Source organism: Quercus lobata, chromosome 5 (assembly GCF_001633185.2).
Source record: "Quercus lobata isolate SW786 chromosome 5, ValleyOak3.0 Primary Assembly, whole genome shotgun sequence".
NCBI lineage: Eukaryota > Viridiplantae > Streptophyta > Magnoliopsida > Fagales > Fagaceae > Quercus > Quercus lobata.
Window position 1 is genome coordinate 43,224,927 of NC_044908.1, and position 27,750 is coordinate 43,252,676.

The 27,750-nt window shown below is 34.6% G+C and overlaps 2 protein-coding genes across 2 annotated transcripts; both read right to left on the minus strand.

Moving 5' to 3' along the window:
- Nucleotides 1–6,460: 6,460 nt before the first annotated feature.
- Nucleotides 6,461–7,700, minus strand: LOC115991989. The gene is made up of 2 exons (XM_031116011.1): nucleotides 7,393–7,700; nucleotides 6,461–7,303 (listed from the first exon to the last, which is right to left on the minus strand). Exons 1-2 carry the CDS (start codon nucleotides 7,564–7,566, stop codon nucleotides 6,770–6,772), a joined length of 708 nt encoding a protein of 235 aa, XP_030971871.1. The 5' UTR covers nucleotides 7,567–7,700; the 3' UTR covers nucleotides 6,461–6,769.
- A 1,591-nt stretch (nucleotides 7,701–9,291) lies between these two features.
- LOC115992971 lies at nucleotides 9,292–10,474 on the minus strand. Its single transcript, XM_031117225.1, has 2 exons — nucleotides 10,172–10,474; nucleotides 9,292–10,077 (listed from the first exon to the last, which is right to left on the minus strand). Exons 1-2 carry the CDS (start codon nucleotides 10,343–10,345, stop codon nucleotides 9,568–9,570), a joined length of 684 nt encoding a protein of 227 aa, XP_030973085.1. The 5' UTR covers nucleotides 10,346–10,474; the 3' UTR covers nucleotides 9,292–9,567.
- Nucleotides 10,475–27,750: the final 17,276 nt, after the last annotated feature.

Here is a 27,750-nt window from a genome sequence, read left to right on the forward strand (position 1 = left end):
ATAATTTGGAGATGTTTTTCAAATTTCTCTAAAGTGAGATTGTCCAACACATATGAATAGACAAATCATAGAGTTTATTTACCAAAATCTATAATTCATGCTCTTGATCTAAAACTAAGATATTATCAACCATCTTACAATCAAAATACTTTTGAATGATAAATTTTTTTGAACCTATTTCTTTAGTTTTGTATTTTGAATCCAATGCACTCCAAATCTCTTTTGGTGATTTCATCATGTGAAAAGATCATAGATTCAATTTGGAAGAGTGTTGAGAGTGTTCCCTCTACAAACAAGTTCATTTTCCTCATGTTTCTTCCTTTCCCCCTTGGTTTTCAAAATCTTCCTCACTTGCTTTGGGAAATTGCATTAAATTTGGGTCCAAGACATAAATCATCAAGGCTCTAAGAAAAAATTTCATCTAGTAAAATTGGTTCCATCAAATCAGTCAAACTTTACCAAGTCATTTGTCCCTACCATTCCAAATATTCTCCAAGAATATTGAAAAATTATTTGGTAAATCAATGAAAGAAACAATAAAATGATATTGTCCTTCATACAAGTGTTGCTATAGGGTCATTGCAAAATTTTCCCAATGATACAACTATGCCAAGAATTCTACAGGTAGCAAACATAGAGTTTTTGTGAAATTTTAAAATGGTGGAAAAATCTTCAAAAAAAAAAAAAAAAAAAAACTAAATATGGAATCAATATTTATAGACAAAGGGGTATGACCCTTTAAAAAGAATATTTGGAGAGTCACATTGGTTCATTTAAGTATAAAAAACCATTTTATGGCCATTGGAGACAAGAAATTCCTGAAAGAATTTTTGCAATTAACTTTTTCTACCCAATAAGATTGACACTTTCACATGGAAATAGAAGTGATGATCAACTCTTCTGTAAGTGCCACTGAATCATAAAAGTGCTAATTGACACTTCTATAGATTGAACCAAAACTTAATTATAAACAATTTTCTCTAATTTTTTTTTTTTTTTTTTACCTTTCAAGTAAATTTACTCATACATATTATAGCCTACATTGTATATACTCATATATACAACAAACAATGCATTGACATATTTCTTGAATCAAATAATTTTTCAAAAAGATTTAATTCATTGATAATTGTTTTGTAATTTAATATAAACTAGTCTTAGACCCGCATTATGCGCAGGAAAATATGATATGATTATTTTTTATTAGATAATTATTGAATTAATATATTAGATTGTATATTTTTAAAAGTTCAATATGTGTTATTTGAAATTATGTTTTAAATTAGAAATTTTTTATAGTGTAACAAAATATATTTTGTAGTTAGGTTTTATATATAGTGAGATATGTATGAAAACACAATGCAATAATTTTATTTAAAAAATAAATTGATAGTGTGAGAACTATTAGACCAAGTTTTAACTATGTGTACTTTATTTATTACTATGCAGATGTATGAGATTTAACTCTTATAGATATATTTTTCTTTTTTGATACAAGCTAAAATTTCTATTATAGCATAATCTAAGTGTATATGTGTGTGAAGCTAAGGGTGTCAATGTTCGACCCAACTTGCGAACACAACACGGGTTTTTGCGAGTTAGGGTTGGGCCTTAATGGGTTTGGGTCATAAACGGGTCGACCCGAAAGCAATACGATAAGAAACGTGTCATAAGCGGGTCAATCCGCATAACCCGCAATAGACATGTTTGACACGTCAATTTATTTGTGTCAACCCAAAATGACCTACTTAACACAATTCGTTTAAATCGTATAACAAATAAATATTCATTTTATTTTAGATTTGTCAAATATCTTTTATATCCAACATATATTTTAAATTTAAAAAGAAAAATGAGTAATTACAAAAACTTATAAGGGATATAATTGGAAATTGAAACTTTACAAATCTTAGATCTCTAAACCCTACAAACCTTAAATCTCTAAACCTTCTTATAAATATCTAATTTATTTATTTATTTATTTATTTTAGTTGTACTACTCACTCTACTATCTTATAGACTCACGTCCAATTCTTAATCTCAAAGTCTCAAACCGGTTATTGCTCTCTCTCTCTCTCTCTCTCTCTCTCTCTCTCTCTCTCATGTGTTTAGTGAGTTTTAGAATTAAAGAAAAAACAATTTCTTGGTGTTTCAAAATTCTGTAGTAATTTTTTTTGCATAATGTTTTTGTTCTATAAACTTCAAATCCATGTGCCATTATTAATGTATGAGATATATTAATTGTTGATTAAGGCCACATGCAGTTGTAGCTTTTGTCTTGTGCTGTGTGTTTTTTTTTTTGGTGTTTGTATTAGTGTTGGATACCGTTTGCATATCTTGCAAGTGGGTTTATTGAGATAGTTTATAAACTAAATCTGAGGGGTATTGCTTTTAAAATTGTTGAGGCATGATCATATTTTGTAACTACTAATACTTATATAAATATATATATATATATATATATATATTTGGCATAGAACTTGCACAAATGAAATTGGATGAGCTTGTGGAAGATTTTATGAATTTGGACATCAACAAAGAATCTATGGATAGTAACTGTTTGCTCCAATTATTTCAATATTGATATTTAACATTTGGCAAGTTCCAAAGATATTATATTTTTGTTGAACTATGTTATTTCATTTTTGTTAAACTATGTTATTTTGAATTTGGGTTGAAGTGTCTTTTAGAGTGTAAAGAACTTATTTTTAGATGAATGTTATATTTTTGTTGAACTATATTATTTTGAATGTGGGGTGAAGACTTGAAGTGTATACATTTCTTTTGGGATGTAAAAAATAAATAATTTCTAGATGGATGTTATATTTAATATTATGTAAGTTGAAATGGGTTGTGTTACATTCGTGTTAACCCAACGTGACTCGTTTATTAAGCATGTCAAATGGGTTGGGTCAGGTCAACCCGCCTTATTAACAAGTCGGGTTAGGGTTGAAAGATCATGACATGATTATTAAATGGGTCGGGTTAGGGTTGAGCCATTTAGTTGAATACCCCTACCTCGACACAACATGAACCCGACACGCTAACACGAATTGACACTCCTATGTGAAGCTCTCTTCTGGAGACTTGAACCCCGGCACTTACCCCCACACCCCACAAGCATTTATACTTGTGGAATGACCATTGCACCAAGGGTGCGCGGTGTATAGATATATTTTTCTCAAAAACATAGATCCATGTCTCTTTCTTCTTCACAATTGAAACTAAGTGAAAAAGTAAATAAAGATAACTATGCAATAGATCATTATCAATAATCATATAATATAAGGTGGAAATATAAATTAAAATAAAATGCAAGAGGAAAAAGTTCCTTAAGTATCTATACATAAAAACATTAATAGCATAATGATGTTATAAAGTAAATTATATTTTATCTTATTCTCTTTTTGGCATTTTTAGTAAAGATGATCAACTAAGTAAAGTAAAAGCTTACCAAGAAAGTTCAAATTAACTAAAAATTTGATGGTGGAGATGCTAATTATTTGTAATAAAATGACCAAAATAAAAATAACAAATAGATTTGAGAAAAAAATATAAGGTTTCTGAAAGAAATTTTACCAAACACATAGAATGTAACAATACAAAATTACTATCATGAATATTTTTTACTTTTTTGATATTCTACAAATAAAAAAACTTTATTCACTTTTTGTCATAGTATAGACTATAGAGCAATTACAAAATAACAAAAAGTCAAGAAATTTATAACAAAAAGCTTTTTATACAAAATTCCAATAGAAGGGAGACTAATAGACCCTCCACTTTCTTCAAGACATAGGGGATTATGAAAGACCATACATCCTTTGCCTACCATTTTCTCTTTCTCAAAGTCACATTACCAAAGAAGTATATGAAGCTAAAAATATTGTGAATACATCTCTGTTCAGTGGAAGTCCATTGGTAGGTACATTCAAATTCGTAGTCATGTATATTTTGTTTTGATATAAACTCAAATTTCTATTTAAAAAAAAAACTACATATTAACCCAAACCAAAATTCAACCAAAGCTATAAGAGTGATTTGTGATAGGAAATTAAAAAAATACAACACAAAAAATTAAATAAAAAAAACCATCAACCTAAATTAGAGTTATAAGAAAGAACAAAAATCAAGCGCGTGCGCGCGCGCGCGCGAGAGAGAGAGAGAGAGAGAGCTTGTGGAAAAAAATATGGATTGAATCAAATAAATGATATCAAATTTATACAAAATAAGATGGGGAGAAGAAGAGTTAAAATATAAGAAAGAGGAAATGATGAAGAAAGTTTAACGATAAAGTAAAGAGTAGTAGAGAGATAAAGAGGCAAAGAGGGAGAGGAAAGGTGGGAGGAAGAGAAGAAGAGTTTTTTTTTTTTTTTTAATTTTTTTATTATAGAATAGGAAGATGAAAAGTTTAAATATTCAATTACTTGAAATTAGAAAGAAAAAAAAATGAAAAGTTGAAATCAATTTGGATAGCTGAATATAGTTAAACATTTGCATCTAATGAATAGTAAACATGTGCATATATCCACTAAATGATAATGAATTATTCAATTTTAACAATTACTTGAAATTAGAAAGAAGAAAATGAAAAGTTGAGATCAATTTGGATAGCTGAATAGTCAAATATTTGCATTTAAAACAAATGAATAGTAACATGTTGAATAGTAATGGAGTCCATCAATAGGTTTGTCCATTAGCTATATTTAATTATTTTATATAAAATAAAATAGAAAAATCATAAAGGAAATTAAAAAAAAAAAGTATGACGTGGCTGATGAGGTGGCTCAACAGGAGTACAATAACATTAAATTCTACGTCTCAGTTTTTAGATATATATAGATGTAGAGAATTGTACCAATTCATTCATCAATACATACTTACATTTGTGAAACATTTTCAATTGTTTAATTTCCAAACTTGAAATTTTCATTTACAGCATTATTGAGGTGAACAATAAGTATATACAATGTAAGTTTTTGAGGCAAACGATAAATTTTTTAAGGCTAAATTACACTGATATCCCTACATATGGCAAAATTAAACTCACTATACCTGATTTTTAAGCCGTGTGTCAATTATTTTGATCATTTTGGGGGAAGAAATGTCGTTTCTTGAAAATCGGGTATAGTGGGTCTAATTTCACCATATCTTGGAGGTGTCAATGTAATTTACCAAAAAAAAAAAAAAAAAAAAAATCATGATGTTAATTTTCAACATGTACATATAGAAAATGACAAAGTATGATTTACCTTCGTGGTTTATAGAATTTGAATTATGATCAGCTATTAGGGACCTAACTGGCAGCCCATGTCATGATTAGTAGGATAAAACAGAGACATCACTAGTGTTTTCAACCTTCAAACTTTGGGGGCAAGGTGATGGTGTCCTAACGACATTTAATGCCAGTACTATAGATTTTTTTGTGTGATTTGAGGAAATATCCTCGATGGGATGACTTTGGCCTTGGGAACACTTCTCAAGCGGCTAAGCATGCCACCCATGTTCGGACAAGCTCTTTATGAGGTATGCATTCTAGACTTACTTATTGTTCAAAGTGCCTTTGATCAATCCCACTGGTTGGTCTAAAACATAGAAAGTAGGTTATTCAATTCTAACAAGTTCAGACTCGGTAAATTTCAACTTGTCGGCCATCCTACTTGCTTGAAATCCTTGGTGTGAGTCCTCTTTCAAAAAATTACCCCTTACTTTATTATCTATATTCCATATACACACCCTAGTTACTTTCTACCAAATTACTTTAGTGCCAAGACAAGTTCATTCTAGTTTGATATATTTCTTTGGCAATCCCTAAGGACAAAGTATAGTTTGCTTAATGACATGGGGATGTTCTTGTCTTGATTAATGTGGACGCAATTGTTCAGAATAAGGTATATAATTGCTCAAGGTGGGTAAAGATCTTAATCATTAATTATTTTCATAAAAAAATCTTAATCATTCCCTCCTGCCTTTAAATCTATCACGTTCATCCAACTTCAATTTGATGTTACGGAATTTATTTATCACTTGACAAACAATAAGATGTAATTTCAAATTGGCTATTCTGAATCTCCCAACAATTATTATAATGCAAGGCAGGCTAAAATTGAGTTGTACTGATACAAGTCAATGATGCATATGACTTTGAGGGCTGGAGCCACGTGTTGTGGTGCTATACCATATGATCCAACCACAAAGTCATGCTGAATTTATTTTTTAAGTGTGAAAATTATCCACGTTTGTCTATCAAGCTTATACAACTTAAGTTGCGTGTAAAGAATAAAACGTCAACAAACTTACAACTCACTTTGCTTGGAGAAAAAGTATCCACACATGGTTCTGCTGTCAAGCTTTTGCGCAGAGATTGCAAACAATAACTCACTAATCAAACAGGATTGAGGGAGACAAATTGCTGTTTCTAACCAGGAAATGGTTTTAAGATTGGAACATAGGTAAATGAACTTAAGGTTAAAATTAAAATTTCAGCTATCTTAGATAATCTTTTCTAACTTTTTGTTGTAATTAACAACACTAAGAACCTTCTTTTGACAACTTATTCTGAATCTGAATACATTTACCTGAGAAGAAAATGTACTCTGATTTTTGAATCTGTAAAATTTTGATTCTTTCGGACATGAATTCAAATAAAATTACTTGCATCAATCAAAGTTCCTAACAGAAATTTAATGCCAAATACTTCATTTTAACAATACAAATTGAGGGAAGAATTAGACCTTGCACATTATGATGCTTATTAATAGTAGCTGCCTTAGACATCCCGCCGAGCATTCCTTTTGGCTGTCTGGGTTCCAGAACCATACTCATTGAACGGAGTTGAATTGCTATCGAGGCAATGGAGGAGTATCACAATACAGACAGAGCAAATAAACATGGGAATTGGACCAAAAAACCATAGCAGCAAATTAAGAGCAAAATATAGTGCTCTAAGCCCAAGTGACCAAAGTTCACCTCCCCTTATAACAGACAATTCCACACTACTCGCAGATACATCATTACTTGGGTTGCTTATTAAATAGCTTGCATGGACAAGATGCCTTGCTGACTGAACAAAGCATGAAAAAGCAAGGAGAAAGCAGGTTAGGAGGGTTATGAACTTGATAGCCATGGTGATTTGCCTTGTGTCGCCGTAGATTATATTACTCTCAAAGACAACACTGGCAGAGTTTGCAATCCAAACTCCAATGATAGAGCACAAAGTCAAGGAGATTGTTGCCAAGTAAACTGATGCATTAATGTTGGAAACGATCACAGTTAGAGCAGTGCTAACATTCTTTTCCTTATCCTGCAATATTTCCAAAGGTAAATGAGCAAATCTGCCTAAACAAATTCTGTGAGACCAAAAAGGATAAAAGAAAAGGAAGTAATACTTGCCTTCATGATACTTTCAATCCAGGCTCTCTTGTCATTGTTCTCAAACCCCATGAATGTGGTGTGAGGTTTATGAATGTATCTGAAAAGGAGGACCAGGTGGTAAACAAACATGATCAGCAACCCACTAGGGACCAAGACCAAATCAAGGTCCTGCTTTCTGAAGCTGAAACCCATGATTTTCTTTGAGAGGTAACCAACAACAAAGATGAGTTTGTGTAGTTTATATGTGAAGGGGTTCCGTTGTCTTCTTGATTAATTTCTTTAAACGCAACTTTGACTTCTGGAGTTGGGCAGCAACAAGAAGTCGGAATTTCCATTTTCACCTATATGTTTATAAAAAAAAAAAAAAAAAAAGTATATAAACAACAAAATTATTATAGTAGTTTAGTCGTTATGAAGTGCATGATATTTTAAATTTTAATCTGGAATCATGCATGAAACATTTATAAAAATAAATCCAAATTAACATTATACAGACCAATTAGTTTTGTTCTTCAGTAAACTTATTGACTAATTCATACACCAAAAAAAAAAATAATAATAATAATAATAACATTTTTCATATTAGTTGAATTGACAAATCTTTATTGGTTCTTATTTAGGTCCAACAATAATGTTAATTTTTTTTTATCACTAACAATCTGTCACATTAATAGGTATCAAATTTATTTTTTTGGGGTACTTTCTTAAACTTATTAGCTAGTAGCCTCACTTCATGTGCTTGTGATATTGAATATAATATGCAACTTGTGTGGTGAGGCCTACAGTTGAGACCCACAAGGTTAGGCAAGTGGCATGAATATTGATGTGCATTACTGGGTTACTGGTTAGCAGCCTAACAAAGAATGGGCTCACCTCTTACAGTCACCAAATAAATGGTCTCAAGTCTCTACCTCTAAATAGTGTTTCTAGAAAATTAATGGGACCTATCCTAGATGAGTTTTCAATTTCTACAAAATTGAAGGTCAACATCATTTTTTCCCCAAAAGCAAGGTTAACATCACTTACGTAGCTTGTTAGAAAACAACTCGAACTACTTCCTCACGAATGAAATAAATGCATTAAGTCTTAATTTTGGCTTAAGAAATAGATAATGACGATGACAATAATACCTTCATTAGTCCAGGACCTTTAGTCATTTACACACTTAATTGTTTTTTTTTTTTTACCTTTAATTTTTCCCTTCATTTTATTTGTTTAGGCAATGAATTTTGAGATTTATATGGACCAATGTTTTTAAAAACGAGATCTAACCTCAGGTACTTTTACCAATATCTGGAGACTATAGAGAGCAATGGTGGATGGGGGAGTACTGATTCCTTTACGTTCAATTGCTTTGGCCTCTTGCTTAAAGCTCAAGCTGAATATAATTTTGTAGATGATTTACACAAAAAATTCAAGTTGGAATTGTATTTGCAGTGAGCCTCTTTGAAATTAATCCATTCATGCCATACACAGACACAAAAAGGCATTAGCATGAGATTATGGTGGCCAAGGCCAATTCTTAGGAGCGACCTACTAATGTTAAATTACCGCTAAAATTAAGACATTGGATGATCATCATTAATCACTGCCACTGGAATCTCCAAAACAATTTAATTGTATTTAGGAGTTCTTATGTAATCCAAATACCTTCAAAGCAATCTTATAGTATTTAAGAGTTCTCATATAATCTAAATACAATAGTACTTAGATTTGAATATTTTTAAGGAAGTAAAACAAAACCCAAACTCTTATTATTCTCTTTTTACACTGGGGCGACATGTATCAAAGATATCGTATTGCTGAATATTTTGTTCAAGTCCCACAAGTAGCTGAGGATGCATTGTGATTATGAAGAAAATTATAAGATGACATAATAGGCAATAAGTTCATTGTTACATATTCAGCACAAAAAAGAAAAAGAAAAAAAGAGTTCATTGTTACATAATGAGTTGGCCCAGCTCTCAATGGCGTTATTCTACGTCAATAAACAAATAGTTCATGAATTCTCAAAAAAAAAAAAAAAAAAAAAGTTCATGATTGCAAGACTATTTTAGTGTTTATGACACCTTTTTTATTTTTATTTTATGTTTCTAAAATCTAGCTGTGGTGCACACCCAATGAGCTTGTGTGAATAGAAAATGTTGATAGATCTTCGTCTTCCAAATACTATAGACCTTGGCTTTAAGATTCTTAGCCCCTTGTAAGTGAATCCAATTGCTTCAGTAGTAAAGGTGAATTGGAATCGAGGCAATGGAGGATTATCACAATAACGATAGAACAAACGAACATGGGTATTGGACCAAAAAACCATAGTAGCGAATTAAGAGCAAAATATAGTGCTCTAAGCCCAAGTGACCAAAATTCACCTCCCCTTATAACTGGCAATACCACACTACTCGCAGATACATCATTACTTGGGTTGCTTATTAAATAGCTTGCATTGACGAGATGCCTTGCTGACTGAACAAAGCATGAAAAAGCAAGAAGAAAGCAGGTTAGGAGGCTTATGTACTTGAGAGCCATGGTGGATTCACTTGTGTCGCCATAGATTATAGTACTATCAAGGAGGGTATAGGTAGAGTTTGTAATCCAAGCTCCAATGAGAGAGCACAAAGTCAAAGAGATTATTGCCAAGTAAATTGCTGCAGTAATGTTGGAACTGGTCACAGTTAGAGCAACGCTAACGTTCTTTTTCTTATCCTGCAATTTCCATAAGTAAAAATTAAGCAAATCTGCTTAAACAAACAAATTCTGTGCAACCAAAAAGAATGAAAGAAAAGGGAGTAATCCTTGCCTTCATAATATTTTCAACCCAAGCTCTCTTCTCATTGTTCTCAGACCCCATGAATGTGGTGTGAGGTCTATAAGTGTATCTGAAAAGGAGGTCTAGGTGGTAAACAAACATGATCAGCAACCCAGTAGGGACCAATACCAAATCAAGGTCCTTCTTTTCAAAACTGAAACCCATGATTTTCTTTGAGAGCTCACTAACGACAAAGAAGAATTTGTGAGGTTTTATATCAATATATGTGAAGGGATTCCGTGGTCTTCTTGATTTGTTTGAACTTAACTTCTCAAGTTGGGCAGCAAAACAATAGTTGGATCTTGAAACTTTCATTTTCACCAATATGTTTATTATAGTAATCGTTATGAAGAGCATGACTCTTGCAAATTTTAATCTGGAATCATTATTAGTGTTCACTTTCATTTTATAACATCTATAAAAATAATATATTCAAATTAACATTAACCGAGGAGACACACCAATTAGTTTTGGTAATAGGTAAACTTCTCTTTTTTTTTTTTTTTTGAGAATGTAAACTTATTAGTTACAAGCCTGACTTTGTACTTGTATTGAATTTAATATACAACCTGTCTTGCGAGGCCTACAATTGAGACCCACAAGGTTAGGCATGTGGCGATATTGAGGTGCATTACGCATAGGGAATAAATTATTAGTTTGTAAATTATACACACACACACATATATATATATATATATTTAGAGTTTCAACTTATGGTGGGTTCCAGTTAGCTCAACTAGTAAAGTCTCTAATGGTTGTATAAGAGATCTGAGATTCAATCCCCGCCTACACTAAAAACTGATTGGTGTCTTGGTTTGATGATAATGAGCTATCATCAGGAGCGGACGCATCTATGGTATCCACTCCTGATAATAACTCTTTATCATCTCATTAGATTAAGATACTAATCAGTTTTTAGTGTAGGCGGAGATTGAACTTCATATATCTTATTCAACCATAAGAAATTCTATAAGTTGAGTTAACCACATTAGCTCATGGTTACTAGTTAGCAATCAAATAAAGAATGATTTCATCTAAAAAAAGAATCAAAGGAAGAATGACCATATAAAATTGATATGATAATAAATATGATTTGGTGAGCTTAAACTATTTCATAATTGGGCAGAACTTAGGTATAATATTTAATTGTTGTTTTTTATGTTCCTCTCTTAAGATTCTGTCAAGTAGATTCTTTTCTCATAGAATGAAAGTGTATTTTTTTAGTTAAGTAGCCACATGACAGAATTTTAAAAGTGGATTTTAAGGAACATTACTTAAAGTATTATACCATAAGTTTTGTCATTCATAATTAATGTAAATTTACAAATTTACATCAGTTTGTTAATTTTAATGTAATAAAGTTTGTAGTAGCGGTAGAATTAATCTCATCCACCGCACATGGTTACTTTTTCTTGAGAAGGTCCGCACATGGTTACTTAATAAATGTTCTCAACCTTTAAATTGTGTTTCTATAAAATAATGGGACCTATCTTATATGAGTTTCCAATTTCTAAAAAATTGAAGGTCAACATCATTTTTTCCCGAAAAGCAAGGTTAACAGTTAACACAGTTCCGTAGCATTTTAGAAAATTCGAACCACTACTTGAGAAAATGAAATAAATGAGTAGATGATAAGGCATTCAATTTTGACATTTATGTGGACCATAATTGTTCCAATTTCATTTTGGCTTAAGAAATAGAATATAATAATTACGATAATTGTTTTTTTTTCTCTCTAATTTTTTCCTTCATTTTATTTGTTTTTTAAGGCATTTAATTTTGAGATTTATGTGGATCATTGTTTTAAAAGTGAGATGCAAACCTCAGATACTTTTCTCTTTTTTGGGTAAACTAAGTAACTAACCTCATATATATTCCCAATTAAAACAAAAACAAAAAAAACCTCAGATACTTTTACCAAGGTAAACTAAGTAACTAACCTCATATATATTCCCAATTAAAACAAAAACAAAAAAAACCTCAGATACTTTTACCAATATATTGTGTGGATGGCACTACTGGTTCCTTCGTAAAGAAAGATGGAAAAGAATGATATGTAGGAGTGCTAATTAATAGTGCATCTAAATTAGGGTTTTTTTTTTTTTTTTTCCAATTAGTTTATATTATCTTATTTATACTGTACAATTTAAAACTTATTTTTTCAAAAGTAGAATTATACTTTCATACAAACTTAAGAAATAAGTTTTTTATTTTTTATTTTTTTATTTATATATATTTTTTAAGATAAAAATTTTACTTTAGTCTAATCTAAGTGTATATGTGTGTGAAACTCCCTCTTGGAGTCTTGAACTCCGACTCTTACCTCCCACACCTTATAAGCATTTATAATTGTGGAGTGACTATCGTGCTAAGAGTGTGCGGTAATAATAATAAGCTAATTCAAATACACCCTTATTACATTAAAAAAAAAAAAAAAAAAGTGTCATCCATGACATACTCATAATCAGGTTCTCCGATTGTGTACATATATATTCTAATGAAAAAAATTACTAATCGATAATCAATATCCAAAATATAAATCTCGGCGGATTCGAAGTTCAATTAATTGGATTAAATTTTGTCCTCGTGCCATTTTGTGACTTGATTTAAAACACATAAAAAATAAAAAGGAACTGATGATTTTGGCCCGGTGTGTTTAGTTAACCCAGTTCCCACAGCAAATGCCCATTCATGTAGACGTACAATTGCATTGACCTCTTGCTTAAAGCTCAAGCTGAATGGACAAAATGGGCTTCTGTCCTTTTTGGGCAAATTAATCAACATTTTGCCCTTCTTCCCAAACTAAATAGGGAAATACTCCTCTTTTGAAAATCGAGTTTTTGAAAATCGATTTAAGCCCTATAGTGACATTTTCAAGGACCTATAGTGACATTTATAAAGACCTATAGATTGCCTATAACTCGATTTCATGGATATCAAGTTATAAAACATCACTATAGGTTCTTAAAATGTCACTATAGGTCCTTAAAAACGTCACTATAGGACTCCAAAATATTTTTTTTTAACTCGATTTTGAGAAACTCGATTTTCAAAAGAGGGGCATTTCCCTATTTAGTTTGGGAAGAAGGGCAAAAGGCTAATTAATTTGCTCAAAAAGGACAGAAGCCCATTTTGTCCATTATGTACACATAAAACTCAACCTAGACCCGTATTTGAAAGGAGGCTCTTTGAAATTTATTCGTTTATGCATGCCCTCCTATTTGTGGTCATTGGAAAGTATAATTGCCCCTAACCAGACCGGAAGTAGTTGTACAGAGACACAAAGCAAAAAAATAAAACATTTTGGGCGACTTGTATGGTTGTATTGTATGGTATCAAAGTTACTATATAGCTGAAATATTGTGCGAGTCCCACGTGTAGCTGAAGATGCATTGTGCATACGAACAAATGAATAAGATGGCTAGCATATTTGATAAGGAATAAGTTCAATGTTGCATTATATATGAGTGGACCCAGCTCTCGAATCTCCATTGCTGTATTCTAGGCCAATAAACAAATAGTTTATGATTGCAAGAGTACCATTTATGACCCCCTTTAAAAAAAAAATTATTATTATTATGTTTCTAAAATCTAGCTGTGGTTCACACTCAATGAGCTTGCGTGAATGGAAAATGTTGATGGATCTTCCAATTACTATACATCTTGGTTTCAAGATTCTTAGCCCCTTGTAAGTGAATCCAATTGCTTCAGTAAATGTGCATTAATTGGTCTAGAAACTCAAATAGAAGTACGTAGAAATGGATCCATACATGAAATTCAAGCTGGAGCTGTCATTGCATGGATTCCCTTTGAAATTGATCCGTTAATGCCCTCCATGACCATGAGTTAGTAGGCTTCTTTTTGGGGGACATAAGATTAGAAAAGTGTTACTCATTGAAGTCTGATGAGCAACTTCAAGGGCTAATACTTTATAAGGTATCCCTTAATTAGTTTGATCACCTGCTGTATGTGCAAGTTAGAGTTAAGCTTATGTAGGAAAATAAAATAAGTTATCTAATAGTACATCTACATGAAAAAGCTTGAAAAGATGCTAGCTTTGACATGACACTTGAAAAAGAAGAAGAAGGTGCTAGTAAGAACAAAAAAGGACACGAGATGTACATGGAAAACCCTAGAGAAGGGAAAAAAAACCACGATTTGAGAATGGAATGTTCTTACTCTGCTCAGATTGTATTATGTATGAAAAGAGGTCACTCTTATACAATAAAGGTGTTCTTGCTTCCTATCATCTCAACTTTCTACTCTCTTCTCTAAAATACCTCCTTGGATTCTTGCCCTAAAAATACAACTGCATGTTCCTCTTATAATCTGAGGAATATGGCTGAGTACAAAGACCGGTGTCAAGTCATCATTTCTTTATTTTGGACCTTTTCACAGCTATGATGTTATCTGCTGACTAGAGGATAGGAATTGTGCCAACATGGCACTGGGACCTGTGCGTAGGTGACTTTGCCACTGCTCAGTGAACAACCCTTGGACATTGAGAAGGACATCAAGAGTACTGTGAATGATACATGTGTCTTTGAAGTGGTCCAACATACACTCAACCAATAAGGGGTATCTTTATAGCTGCTGACCTTAGAAAGTCACTATCTCCCTTTTTGTGAGTACTTGAGTACCATGCTAGGTGCATATCTTACTTCCTTCCCAAGGCAGTCACGCCTTTAGCATGGACTAAGAACAAGATCCCTTAGCCAATGCTTCCTCTTCCTCTGTGCACAGTTGTTCCACGTGTAAGGTCCAGATTCAACCACATATGTATTCTCCCATGCCTTAGTGGTGTTATGTACACCTACAAAATAGATAAAATATTACATCCTTAATTAAAGCAAGGGATGAGCAAAACTAGTCCATCTATTTATGAAATTCTTTAATTATTCCATGGCCGCTTCTAATTTGTCTAGTGGTGAAACCAGTAATCAAGAAAAGCATTTCCATTTCTAATGGGTTCCAATTAGCTCAACCGGTAAAGTCTCTGATGGTTGTGTGAGTGACCGAAAACTTTTGAGGGCTCCCAAAAAGAGATTTGGGTGTTTAGGGCACCTCTCTTTTGGGGTAATTGTGTGGAGTCGTCACTTATTTATTTTTTTTGAAAATATAAGAAAAAATAAAATACAATTTACATGTCCAAAAATACCTCAAATTCATTAATAACTTTACAAGGCCTTGGTTCTAAATACAATCTTTGTAAAAATTACAAAGTTTTGATCCTAGTTACAATCTACCAAAACAAAAGATAAAACACTAATCTACTATCCAAAAACCTAAGTTCGGGGGCTAGGTTACAGAATGGGAAGGTGTTAGGCACCCATTCTGCCCAAAAAAAGTCTGGTCTTCTTGACTTTAAATGACCATTAAATACCCATATTCAAAGTATGAAATGTTATGCAACAGATTCTATGTCAAATCCTAGATCTAGGGTTAAACTTTTAGTAAAGAACCTTAGATTTGCCATTTTATTCAGTGTGAAATTTTTTGATGAGAATAGTTAATGAAAAATTTAATCTGGAGTTTCCATAAAAGAAAAGAATGGATTTAAAATAAAAATTCAGATTTGATTGAGATTTTTTTTTTTAATGTCGAAAAAAACAGATTTTTATTTTGAAAACAAAATTTTTTTATTGAAAGATGCAGATTTGATTTTGATTAAAAAAAAAACAGTAAGATTTTTATTTAAAAAAAAATGCAAATCAGATTTTTTATTTAAAACAGACCAGATTTATATTTGAAAAAATGCAGATCAGATTTTTTTTACTAAAAATAGACAAGATTTTTATTTGGAAAAAATGTAGATCAGATTTTTTATTAAAAACAGAGCAGATTTTTATTTTTTTTAAAAAATGCAGATCTAGTTTTTTTTTTTTTTTTTTTTTTATAAATTAAAAAAAAATGGCAGATTTTTATTTGGAAAAAAATGTAGATAGATTTTATTAAAAAACATGGCAGATTTTTATTTTGAAAAAATGCAGATAAGATTTAATTAAGAAAACATGGCAAATTTTTATTCGGAAAAATGTAGATCTAAAATTCTAAGGCAAGATTCAACCCTAGATCTAGACATGTTCATCAATTAATCATGTGAAAACTTTTGAAAGCAAAAGAGAACATGTGATAACTGTAAGTACTCAAAAAATAAAGGCCCAAGCTCACTAAGAACGGTGGTACCTTGTCCTTCAAACCAAGCCCAAGCAATAGATTTCTTTAGAGAGTGGGAAAATATTTCAAGTGCAATTCTAAACAAGGTTCAAGTCTAAGACCGAAGAGCCCAGGATAACAAAAAGGAATAACATAAGTAGAGAAAGACAAAAAAAGCTCTCCTCAGGTAGGTTCGAGGATTAGTTTCTTATATATAATGTTTAAGTTCTACACCAGATAATGCACTATTTACTTTCTCATTTTTTTGATAGGCTAAGAAAGTATTGACCTCTTGTGATGAATTAACCAATTAATTAGCCAAGTTAATTAATTAATTCAATTTGCATGCAATAAGCATGGTAGCACAAATAAATCACCAACTGAGTTAAAATTTATCAGAAAATAAATTGACACGGTGATTTTTTTATGAATTGGAAAAACCTACACAGCAAAAACCCCATTGGGTGATTTTAAGGTCACCACTCCCGAGAATTCACTATTATCACAACAAGCGGTTACAAGTAAAGGAATCCCAGTACCTTATACCAACCTACAGTTGAACCCTTATCCCAATACCCAATTAGACTTGTTTTGTAGTGACAATTTCTCCTTTCAATGCACGGCTCCTAGTACGTGACTAACGAATTTGATGCACAGATCCCAGTATGCGGCTTGCACACCAACTTAAGAAAGATGTTGGCTGCAAAGTTTTTCAGTTCATCACACGATGAAGATCACGAAACTCCTTCGTTACAAAACCCTACGATGTACAAACACAGCAGCTTCTTGAAGAAAAAGATAAACTAGGACATATGTCTCCGGTTCACAATAAACTTTTGCATTTAGATGCATCAGCTGTGACGGCCTTTAAAAAAATCCTTATATATGTTTAGGGTTGTGAGAAAAGAAAGCTCAAAAATCTATGCATGGATTGGATGAAAATCAAAACTGAAAATCTGATTTTCTTAAACCTTGATAGATACCCTATCTATCGGGCAACTGTCGAGCATCGAGCTTAAACAGCCTTTTAAACCTTGATAGATACTAGCTGTCAAGCTTTAAAATCCAGCACTTCTTCACTTAATTCTTGAACAAACTTATATGGTTTTAACACTTGAACTTGAAACCTTGTTCCTTGAAGTATTAAACACATCCTAAATCTACCTAATTACAAGTAAAGTGCGTCTTGTCAAAGGATTAGCCAATTCTATATTGACATATGTTCCTAACATAATTCACATATGTCCTAACAATCTCCTCCTTTGGCAATGTGTGACAAAACCATAACAAACAAATGCACATATGAGAGAAGTCATAAATCACTTAACTCATACTCACTTGTTGAATATAATAAAATCTATCCTAACACAAACTCTTGAAAAACTTTGCAAGAAGAGAGTTCATGGCAACAAGACTTTGACAACCTGTATTTCTGAAACACTTTAAACAAAACTCATCATGGCATCTTAGTGTGAAATAGAAATAAAAGATTGCATTCAATTAATAAGAATCATGTGCATAAAGAAAGAAAATAAACAACATATGTAAAGATAGGTGAAAGAATTGTAATAACAACCTCAACATATATATATATATATATATATATATATATATATATATATGTATATATAACATCATAAGTACAAAGTTTGCTATCACAAAGTAAGAACAATGTATCTGTAAAAGAAGAAAAGAAAAAAAATACATAAGTCCTCACTACATCCCTAAAAAAAAAAAACACTCTCTCTAACAAAAATCTCCTATGCTAACTCTCCCCCTATGTATATGACTACTTTCATATCCAAAACTACTCCCCCTTTTTGTCACAAATGACAAAGGGTAAGTAATTTAAGCAGTCATCTTATCGTCACTGGGCGAGCTAGCATCCTCATCCTCATCATCATCATTGACGTTGGAGTCACCATCATCATCCTCGTCCTCAAATGCCTCTGGAGAAGGAGAAGGAGACTCTATGAAGCCACCAAGGCAAGCTTGCTGTCGAGCAATATGGCCAACACGGGTGTTCACCTGACACAACTCATCACTGAGTGTGTCAAGGCGAGCATCCATGCGCTGCAACTGTGCCATGACCGCCGATGAAGAAGGTGTGGATGTGGAAGGATCGAAAGAAGCTGGAGGAGTCGATGTCTCTGTCTGTGGCTGCTTTGGTCGAAGCTGGGTCTCGTTTCGTCTGACGGTAGCAACGTCTATTGCACACATAACCGAAAAGTGTGTAGACTTTGGATAGGAGACAGAAAAATGGTGAAGAATCATCATGATAGCCGAAGGAAAAATGAACTTATCACGGGTCGCCGTATCCCTAAAGACATATATGAGGGATAGGATGAAGTGAGAGGGAAAATCTATGGTAAGCCTTTCAAGGAGGGATAACAAAAATCGAGCACGAGGCTCTGTGATAGAGTTATAGTGAGACAATGGATGGAGAAAAAATGTCATCACCATGTTAAGGAACCTCGGACCTTTTGCAAAGCCCGAGTAAGGGGTGTTTTGACAGTCACCCCAAGATGAAGGTGTTTCATAGAAAAGAGACGAGAGTTCATCTTTGGACATAGTCCTCAAACGATTCTAGCTAGGGTAGTCAGGATGCGCTACCCTAGGAATGTGTAGCACCTCAGATACAATATCTGGAGTGACTACGATGCACGTACCTCGAACATGAGTGACAAAATGAGGTACTGAATAATCAAATCTGTGCATATTGGAGTAAAACTCCTGTATGATCACGGAGGGACAAGTGACCGGGATGCCATACAGTGACTCCCAACCCCTATTTTGATGACAGTGGGAAGGTCAATATTGGAAAATTCCAATAGAACAACTTGGTGTTCCAAATGAATACCTCGTCATGAGAAATTCTCCGAAAAGTCCTTACGGGCTTTATCATCACAGAACCGGACGTGAGATGGAGTGGGATCAGAGGGGGAAGAAGAAGAAGATGCCTTGGAACGAAGAGGGTTTCAGGACGGAGTAGATTTACGTTTAGGTGCCATAGAGCAAACTAACACAAGAAAGAGAGAGGGAGAGAGAGAGAGACACGCAGAAAAGCACCAACACAGATCAATATAAGAATATAGAGAAATGAAGGTATGTATGCATGAAAAATGCATGAACATGTGATATGCAACATTAAAAGTATCATAGGCTCAGCCCAATCTAAAACTAACAGCACACAATAATTCAACATATATAGCACACATCTATAATGCATGAAAATATAGTTATAATGCAAATGTGATGTAATGCATGAACATTTAGGATCATTTACACAAAACTCATCCTAAAAATTTCACCAAAACTTCACCAAAACTTCATCAATTTTGAAAAACCCCAAAAATTCTTCAACAACCCAAAAACCTAGGTCTAATGCGTGAAATGCATGAAAAATGAAGGATTTAGGACCCTTACCAGAGAAGAAAATCTTGATCTATGCCGAAAATCACTTGGTAATGAAGTTTGGAGTGAGAGAGAAGTGTTTGGGAAGATGAGAAGATGAAATTTGTCGAGAGAGATCGGGGAGAAATAAGGGAAATGTCGTGCGGACCCTATGTATAGAAATCCCAGTTTCTCGTTGGATTGAGAGGTGTCGAGAGCTGTCGGGAATTAAAAAGTGAGATAAAGCTATTGAGCAGCTATTGAGAAGCTGTCGAGAGGTGTCCACAACAAAAGGGGCTTGATGGATTGAGAAGCTATCGAGCATATAGAAACTTCCTCAATGGATCGAGTAGTTGTCGAGAAGCTATCAAGATTGAATCTCAAGAATCTTGATGGATCGAGTTTACAATAACAGCTATCGAGAAAGGAAGCTCAAGAGGCTCGATAGATAGCTTAGCTATTGAGAGGTATCGAGAAGCTGTCGAGATTTTAAAAACAGTTTTTCAAGGAGGAGAAAAACACAAACATGAATGCAACCAAACATACTACTCAACCAAAGATTCAAACAACATTTTGAGCTCCCAAAATCATCTCTTAACAAGAAAAATGTCAAGCATTTAGATCCAAAATACACACACACACACTAAACTACTCTAACCAATTTTATATTTCAAAAACAAGTTAAGACAGTTTAGTGAGTATACATTAACACATGTATTCCTTGTGATGGCCAAATCACATTGTACCTACACATGTATCAAGAGTAGCAAAGAATATTGCGTGTTGTGTGTGAAAAACATCGCAAGATTGCATAAGTGTCTACACGTTATGACGATTTGAGATATGAGAAAATCAATTTAACTCACACACAATCATAACTGTTTGATAGGAACTATCACCTTTGAGGTACATCCTATAACTCCCACATCTCCTAGAGGACACACTTGCAATCATATATAAAGTATTTTGATTCTTTTTTCTTTTATTTTTCTTTGCATATTTTTCTTTTAAGCAAACTATGCATGAGCATATAAGAGATAGAAAAGAAATACCCAATGATGTTAAGCTTTAAACATTGCACTTTTGCTATGCCGAAGCATACAAATGTCATTTCATGATTGGCGGGTAACAGTGATGAGATGGTTATTTATGCCTTTCTCTTAGGATTTTCTAGTCCTTCTCGTCAAAAAGAGTGATACGAGTGTTAAGTACAAGCAATTATATATAAAACATTTTGATTCTTTTTTCTTTATTTTTCTTTGCATATTTTTCTTTTAAGCAAACCATGCATGAACATATAAGAGAGAGAAAAGAAATACCCAATGATGTTAAGCTTTTAACATTGCACTTTTGCTATGCTGAAGCATATAAATGTCATTTCATGATTGGCGGACAACAGTGATGAGATGGTTATTTATGTCTTTCTCTTAGGATTTTCTAGTCCTTCTCGACAAAAAGAGTGATATGAGTGTTAAGTACAAGCAATTACTTAATCTTACGCATCACAAACACGAGTCACAAAGCTCACTTGCTTAGCTGTGCATAGAGATGCTCATCTAAGTTACAAAAGATATAAAGTTTAGAAAACTTTGTTTCAATGGCCATCCAAGGTATGCAAATACCAATGTACACAAACACACACTGTTTTTGTATTTTTCTGATTTTTCAATTTTTCTTTTTTGAAAAACAGAATAAAGCAAAACTGAAAATAGACAAACAAAAACATGTTAAACAAAGCAATGCATAAAATTAGACTGACTCAAAAACAAGAAAGCAAAACACACAAATAATGCAAAATCAAAAACAAGAAGGGGAGAGAGAGAAAAAGTGACTAAATCACTTGGAGCCTTTTTTCTTACACACCTTGGAGGAACCTTTCTGTTTTGCAAACCCTTGATCCGGCAGTGAAGGGGATAAATTGAAACCGTTCAAGTTTGAAAGGAACATGAAGGCTTTGAGTAGATTTCCAAGAGGAGCAAAAGAGGATGGAAACTAATTCTGGTTTCTCGATGAGATCATACTGTTGCTCTGTTGAGTGGCTAACCACTTGTAACAATTAGTTCGAGTATGTATAGCTACTCCACAGTGATGACAGAGATGCTGCTTCTTCTATTTAAGCTTTTGAGTGTTTCCCTTCTTAGCCCTAGTGTTTTTAGTCTCTTTCTTATCTAGCTTAGGGGGTGCTCCTAAGATAGATTTACCTTTGTCTATGTTCTCACTAGCTACAACACTTTTCACATTATTGTTCTCAGATTCAACATTATTAGTAGGAGAAACAAAAACAATATTACTAGTAAAAGCAATACTAAGAGAAGAAAAATCATACCCTAAACCAATTTGATTAGAAGCATATTTTTGAAGATTGGGCATCTCATTAAGTTTTGCAATTGAAGTCCTTTCCAATTGAGCTCTAACTTGGAATAGCTCTGCCTTAAGTTTCTTAGTCTTCTCAGCCAAGAAATTTTTCTCAAATCGCAGTGCTCCAATGGTCTGATTGACTTCATCAAACTTTGTGGAAAGCTCTTCTCGATCAAGTTCCAAATCACTCAGCTTCTTAGTGGCCAGCCTATATAGTTCTTCATGCTTCTCAGACACCTTATACAGTTTTTCATAGGCTGTATGGATATTATCTTGATCATCCATTTTCTCGAACTTAGTATCCACTAAGTCCTCTTCATCTTCCACATCTTCAGCAATCCGCTTAGTAGGATTTACAGTGGCAGTGAAGGCATTTAGGATTCTATCATCCTCATTATCAGAATCATCTTCAGGCTTGGTGTCACTCAAAGTAGCAACAATTGCCTTGCTCTTCCTAATGGTCTTGAGATATATAGGGCACTCTTATTTCATGTGACCGAATCCTTGACACCCAAAGCACTTTGGTCCTACGGGAGCAATGTACTGTCCACCATCCCTAGCATTCTTCTTTCCTTTGTCCTGGTTCTTGAACTAAGATGAGCTGGACTACTTGCGATCTTTGTCAAATCCTTTAGCATTGGCATTCTTTATAAACTTTTTGAATTGCTGGGTGATATAGGATTTCATTTTAGAATCTTCATCATTTGAAGACTCATTAGTGTCACTACTTTTAGCCTTCAATGCCATGCTCTTGCCCTTACTAGATTTCCCAATCCTTGTCAAACCCAACTCATAGGCCTGCAGATTGCCAACTAGCTCTGTTAAAGGAATTTTTTCAATATCCTTTGATTCCTCAATCGCGGTGATCTTGGCATGAAATCTCTCGGGTAGAGATCTAAGCACCTTTCTAACAATCTTGGGTTCAAGAATGGTTTCCCCAAGATTAAAGGCTGAGTTCACTATGTCCTTGAGCTTGGCATAGAACTCATCAAATGACTGATTCTCCTCCATCTTAATCTCTTCAAAGCTTGTGGTAAGCCTTTGAAGCTTTGAATCCTTGACAGCCTTGGTTCCTTCATAGGTTGTCTGGAGGATGGTCCATGCTTCTTTCACAGTTTCAGTAGAGGATATCTTCTTGAACTCCTCATTCGTGACCACATTGAATAAAGCATTCAATGCCCTGCTGTTGAAGTTTGCGACCTTGATCTTAGCATCATCCCAATCGGCTGACACTTCCTTTGGCTTGGTCCAGCTTATTTCCACAGCTTGCCACACTTTCTCATCTAATGACTGGAAGAAAGCTTTCATGTGTACTTTCTAGTAAGCATAGTTAGTGTCATCAAATAAATGAGGTATAATGAAAGATTGTCCTCTATCCATGACAAACAGGGGTTAATGGATCACACAACAAAGATTAACCTAATTAGAGTGTGCCTACTCTGATACCACTTGATAGGCCAAGAAAGTATTGACTCCTTGTGATGAATTAATCAATTAATTAGCCAAGTTAATTAATTAATTCAATTTGCATGCAATAAGCATGGTAGCACAAACAAATCACCAACTAAGTTAAAATTTATTGGAAAATAAATTGACACGGTGATTTGTTTACAAATTGGGAAAACCTAAAAATCAAAAACTTCACCAAGTGATTTTAAGGTCACTACTCTCGAGAATTCACTATTATTACAACAAGTGGTTACAATTAAAGAAATCCCAGTACCTTATACCAACTTACAATTGAATCCTTATCTCAATACCCAATTGGACTTGTTCTGTAGTGACAATTTCTCCTTTCAATGCACGGCTCCCAATACGTGATTAACTGATTCGATTTGCGGATCCTAGTACGCGGCTTACACACCAACTTGAGAAAGATGTTGGCTGCAAAGTTTTTTAGTTCATCACATGATGAAGATTACGAAACTCTTTGGTTACAAAACCCTACGGTGTACAAACACAGCTGCTTTTTGAAGAAAAAGATGAACTAGGGCATATGTTTTCGGTTCACAATATGCTTGTGAAAAACTTTTGCATTTAGGTGCATCAGCTGTGACGGCTCTTAAAACAATCCTTATATATGTTTAGGGTTGTGAGAAAGAAAGTCCAAACATCTATACACGGATTGGATGAAAATTAGAATTGAAAATTTGATTTTCTTAAACCTCGATAGATACCCTATTTATCGAGTAGTTGTCGAGCATCGGACTTAAACAGCCTTTTAAACCTCGATAGATATTAGCTGTCGAGCTTTAAAATCCGGCAATTCTTCACTTGATTCTTGGACAGACTTGTATGGTTTTAACACTTGAACTTGAAACCTTGTTCCTTGAAGTATTATTCACATCCTAAATCTACCTAATTACAAGTAATGTGTATTTTGTCAAAAGATTTGCCAATTCTATATTGACATATGTTCTTAACATGATTCATATATGTCCTAACATTTTCTATTTCATAAAAAAAGTCTGTCCCTATTTTTGGGAGACTCCCTTCCTTTTATATCTCCTTTCTTTTCATCCTAACCCTCCATCTATATGCCTCCAAGCGTTCCTAAGGATACTTGTCCCATCAAAACTCTTCTGAAGGTGGTGGAAAGGGCTGCTAGTTGTGAAGTTACTGTTCATGGGTCATTTCCTCATTAATGTAGCTGATAAGGTTAGTACGAGGCATTCAACGTGGAGGAGGAAAGTGTTCCTTCCAGGAAACTTCCTCTTCTCTTCCTTGTCTTCATCGCTACCCCTTCTCCTTACCCTAGAACATCACAAGACACCAATTGTCTTGATTTCGCTTCCATCCTCGGGTGGGTGAAATCCTTAGAGCACATTTATCTCTTCGGATTTGGACTAAGCAATCAACTACCTAATCCAATCCTCCTCGGTCCTCGGACCCCTCACAATAGCCCCCTAAAACCTTGCTATCAGGAGCTACTTTGAGAGTAAGGTTTTAGTAGTAAGGGGGAGGTTGGTACGTGCTCAACGTGTTCCCACATGGAGACATTGCTTCATATGTCTTCTAAACATTCCTAACATTTCGGTATCCACATTCCTGCAGTTATTGCATCAGATGGCTGCTTGTCCCCCCACGTTCTACAGTGCGATGGTGATCACATGGTCTCATTTTTGTGGGATTTATGAATGGGAAACTTACCGCTCTTTTTCAACCCCTATATAAAGAGAGACTAGGGGTAATTTTTTCCCTTTACACACTTTCTACAAATTTTCTTTGAAGCAGCAATCTGAGGAAAACTTCTTCTAGTTACGAGCCTTTGGCCCTTCATCCAACATTTTAAAGAAAAATTTTCTCTTTTTCTCCTACTTATTTCCCTCGATAGGAAAATATGGGTAGATTCACCAAATTAGTTGATACCCCCGAGGGCATGGCCACTTTTAAGGCTAAGTATAGAATCCTGAAGAATGTTGAACTTCAACATTGCAAACTAAGGGAGTGGTTGGTTATAAATGAATCACCTGGAGCAGTAATTATTCCCATGATCGCCTTTATAAAAGGAGGAATGGAGATTCCTATGGGTAGGGTAACTAGGGATTTCCTTCTTAACTTTAGGTTGTCCCTAACCCAATGTTCTCCCAACCTTTTTAGGGTCCTCGGTAGTATAGATATGATAAACTGAAAAATGGGAACCAACCTTATATGTCACGACGTGAATTGGGTATATAATTGCCAAAAGGGGAAAGACATAGGTTATTATTTTAGGTGTAGAGTACCCTCCGTTAGGTTGATTTCTTGTATTCTCGAATCGAATAAGGGTATGAATAAAGACTTCCTTATCATCTCAAGTGAATGACATGATGGTTTGCATTGCCCTACCCAAGATGGGGAACCAGGTGGGATACTTGAGAACCTAGAATAACTTAGATTGCCCTCTTTCCCTATCTCTCTACTTTTACTCATAAAGAGAATTTTATTTAATTTTCTATATTATTTTGTTTAAAAACTAATTCCTTTCCTTTCCTTTTCCTCGGTAGACGAATTTCACACTGCCTTAAACAAAAATCTGGTGAACTTTGCATACCTCAATCGGATTCTTCAATCAGAGATCTTCCTCCATCGAGTCAGACAACTTTGGGTGGTGCACGTGATCCTAGGGTTCAAGCCTATCTCCACTCGCTTTCAATCTTCCAAGCACATGATTAAAGCAAAGGAACGGAAGCTAGCCTCCATCGACATAGCTGTCCTTGGATTCCTAAACAAACCTCCACCTTCTAGTACACCAAATGCTCAGCTGCCCTCCCCACTTGCAGCTAAGCTCCTTTACTCCCACGAGCAACCTCTTCCCTTTGACAATGAAAGGGAAGAGCCAAGTAGTGAACCAACTCAGGAGGTATGAGATAAAGATTTTGAAATCTTTTACAAGGAAGATCTTGAGGACTCTCCAACATTCGCCTGTCGCCATCTTGTTGCTGCACAAGTCAGTACTAGCTAGGAAGCAGTGAACATTCCTGAAGCCATGGTGCTAGAGGAGAAAATGCCCGATCTGCTGGCATTACTCACTGCCCATGTGGGGGGAGATACCTCCGTAGTACCTATTGTACCGTGGCCACCTACTCCTGCCCCATCCCATATTCCAACTGCTAATGCCCCCAATAAGAAGAGAAAAAGGGGAAAGCAAACTGAGGATTTTGAAGAAAGGGAGATACCCCAACCCACACAATAGCCCTCTACCAAGGAGCTCAGAGTCATAAGGGCTCAACAAAAGAAAGACACTTCTACCAAGGTTAGCAAGGGCACTGAGAGTGAGCAGCGATCCAAGGCCATTATATGGAATCCTGCCTTCGTGCTCAACTCGGGGGATTCTGTCACCTTTGAGGCATCCCTTAGGGGTGCTCAGAAAGGTAGATCCAGGCTGGTGTCTAAGTGCTTGGAGAAGGCACTGCTTATTCCTAATGACATGTAGGAGTTGAAGGGGTTGAGGAAACGTGAAGTGTTCCTCTCGTTAAAGAGGGATCTTACAAAGGTTCGTCAGGCACCTCTACATTTCTACAATTCTCTCATATGACTTAACAAGATTATAACTTATGTAAGTAATTTCTTTGAAAACAGGCAGTACAAGCAGCCTTTGTAGCTGAGGAGTGGGTTGACCATTCTTTGTCCAAGTCTCGGGAGGCAGAGGGTAAGCTGGTACAAATGAACAAGGCCTTAGCTAACTTTGAGAAAAAGTATAAGGACTCGCTTTTTCACTTAGCTAAGGCCGAAAAAGGGCATAAAAACGTTGACGCTACCCTGGCAGGGTTTGAAAGGCAAGCTAAAGTGTTGCAGGCTTCTTTGAAGAAGAGCGAAATGCAGCTAGCCTTGGCCAATGAGTAAATTAAACGCCAGCAAAAGCAGTTCGAGGGAAAAGATGCTAAAAAGGCGAAGGTCAAGCAAGCGGCCTATGACACTGGTATGACCAAGACTGCCCAAAGTCTTACTGCTCAGTTCAGAGACATACCTTGGGCTTTTTGCCTTGAAGTCTGGGGTGAAGCCCTCAATACTGCTGGGGTTAGTGCTGATGCTGATTTGAGGGGAACTGATAAGGTTTATTACCTTCTAGCTCTAAGCATTGCTCCTAGCTTTGCCCCTCCTTCTCCTGATTCGACCTCTGCCTCATCGGCACCGAAGTCCACAACAATCCCGACTTCTACACCTTTTGCTGGAAAGGAAAA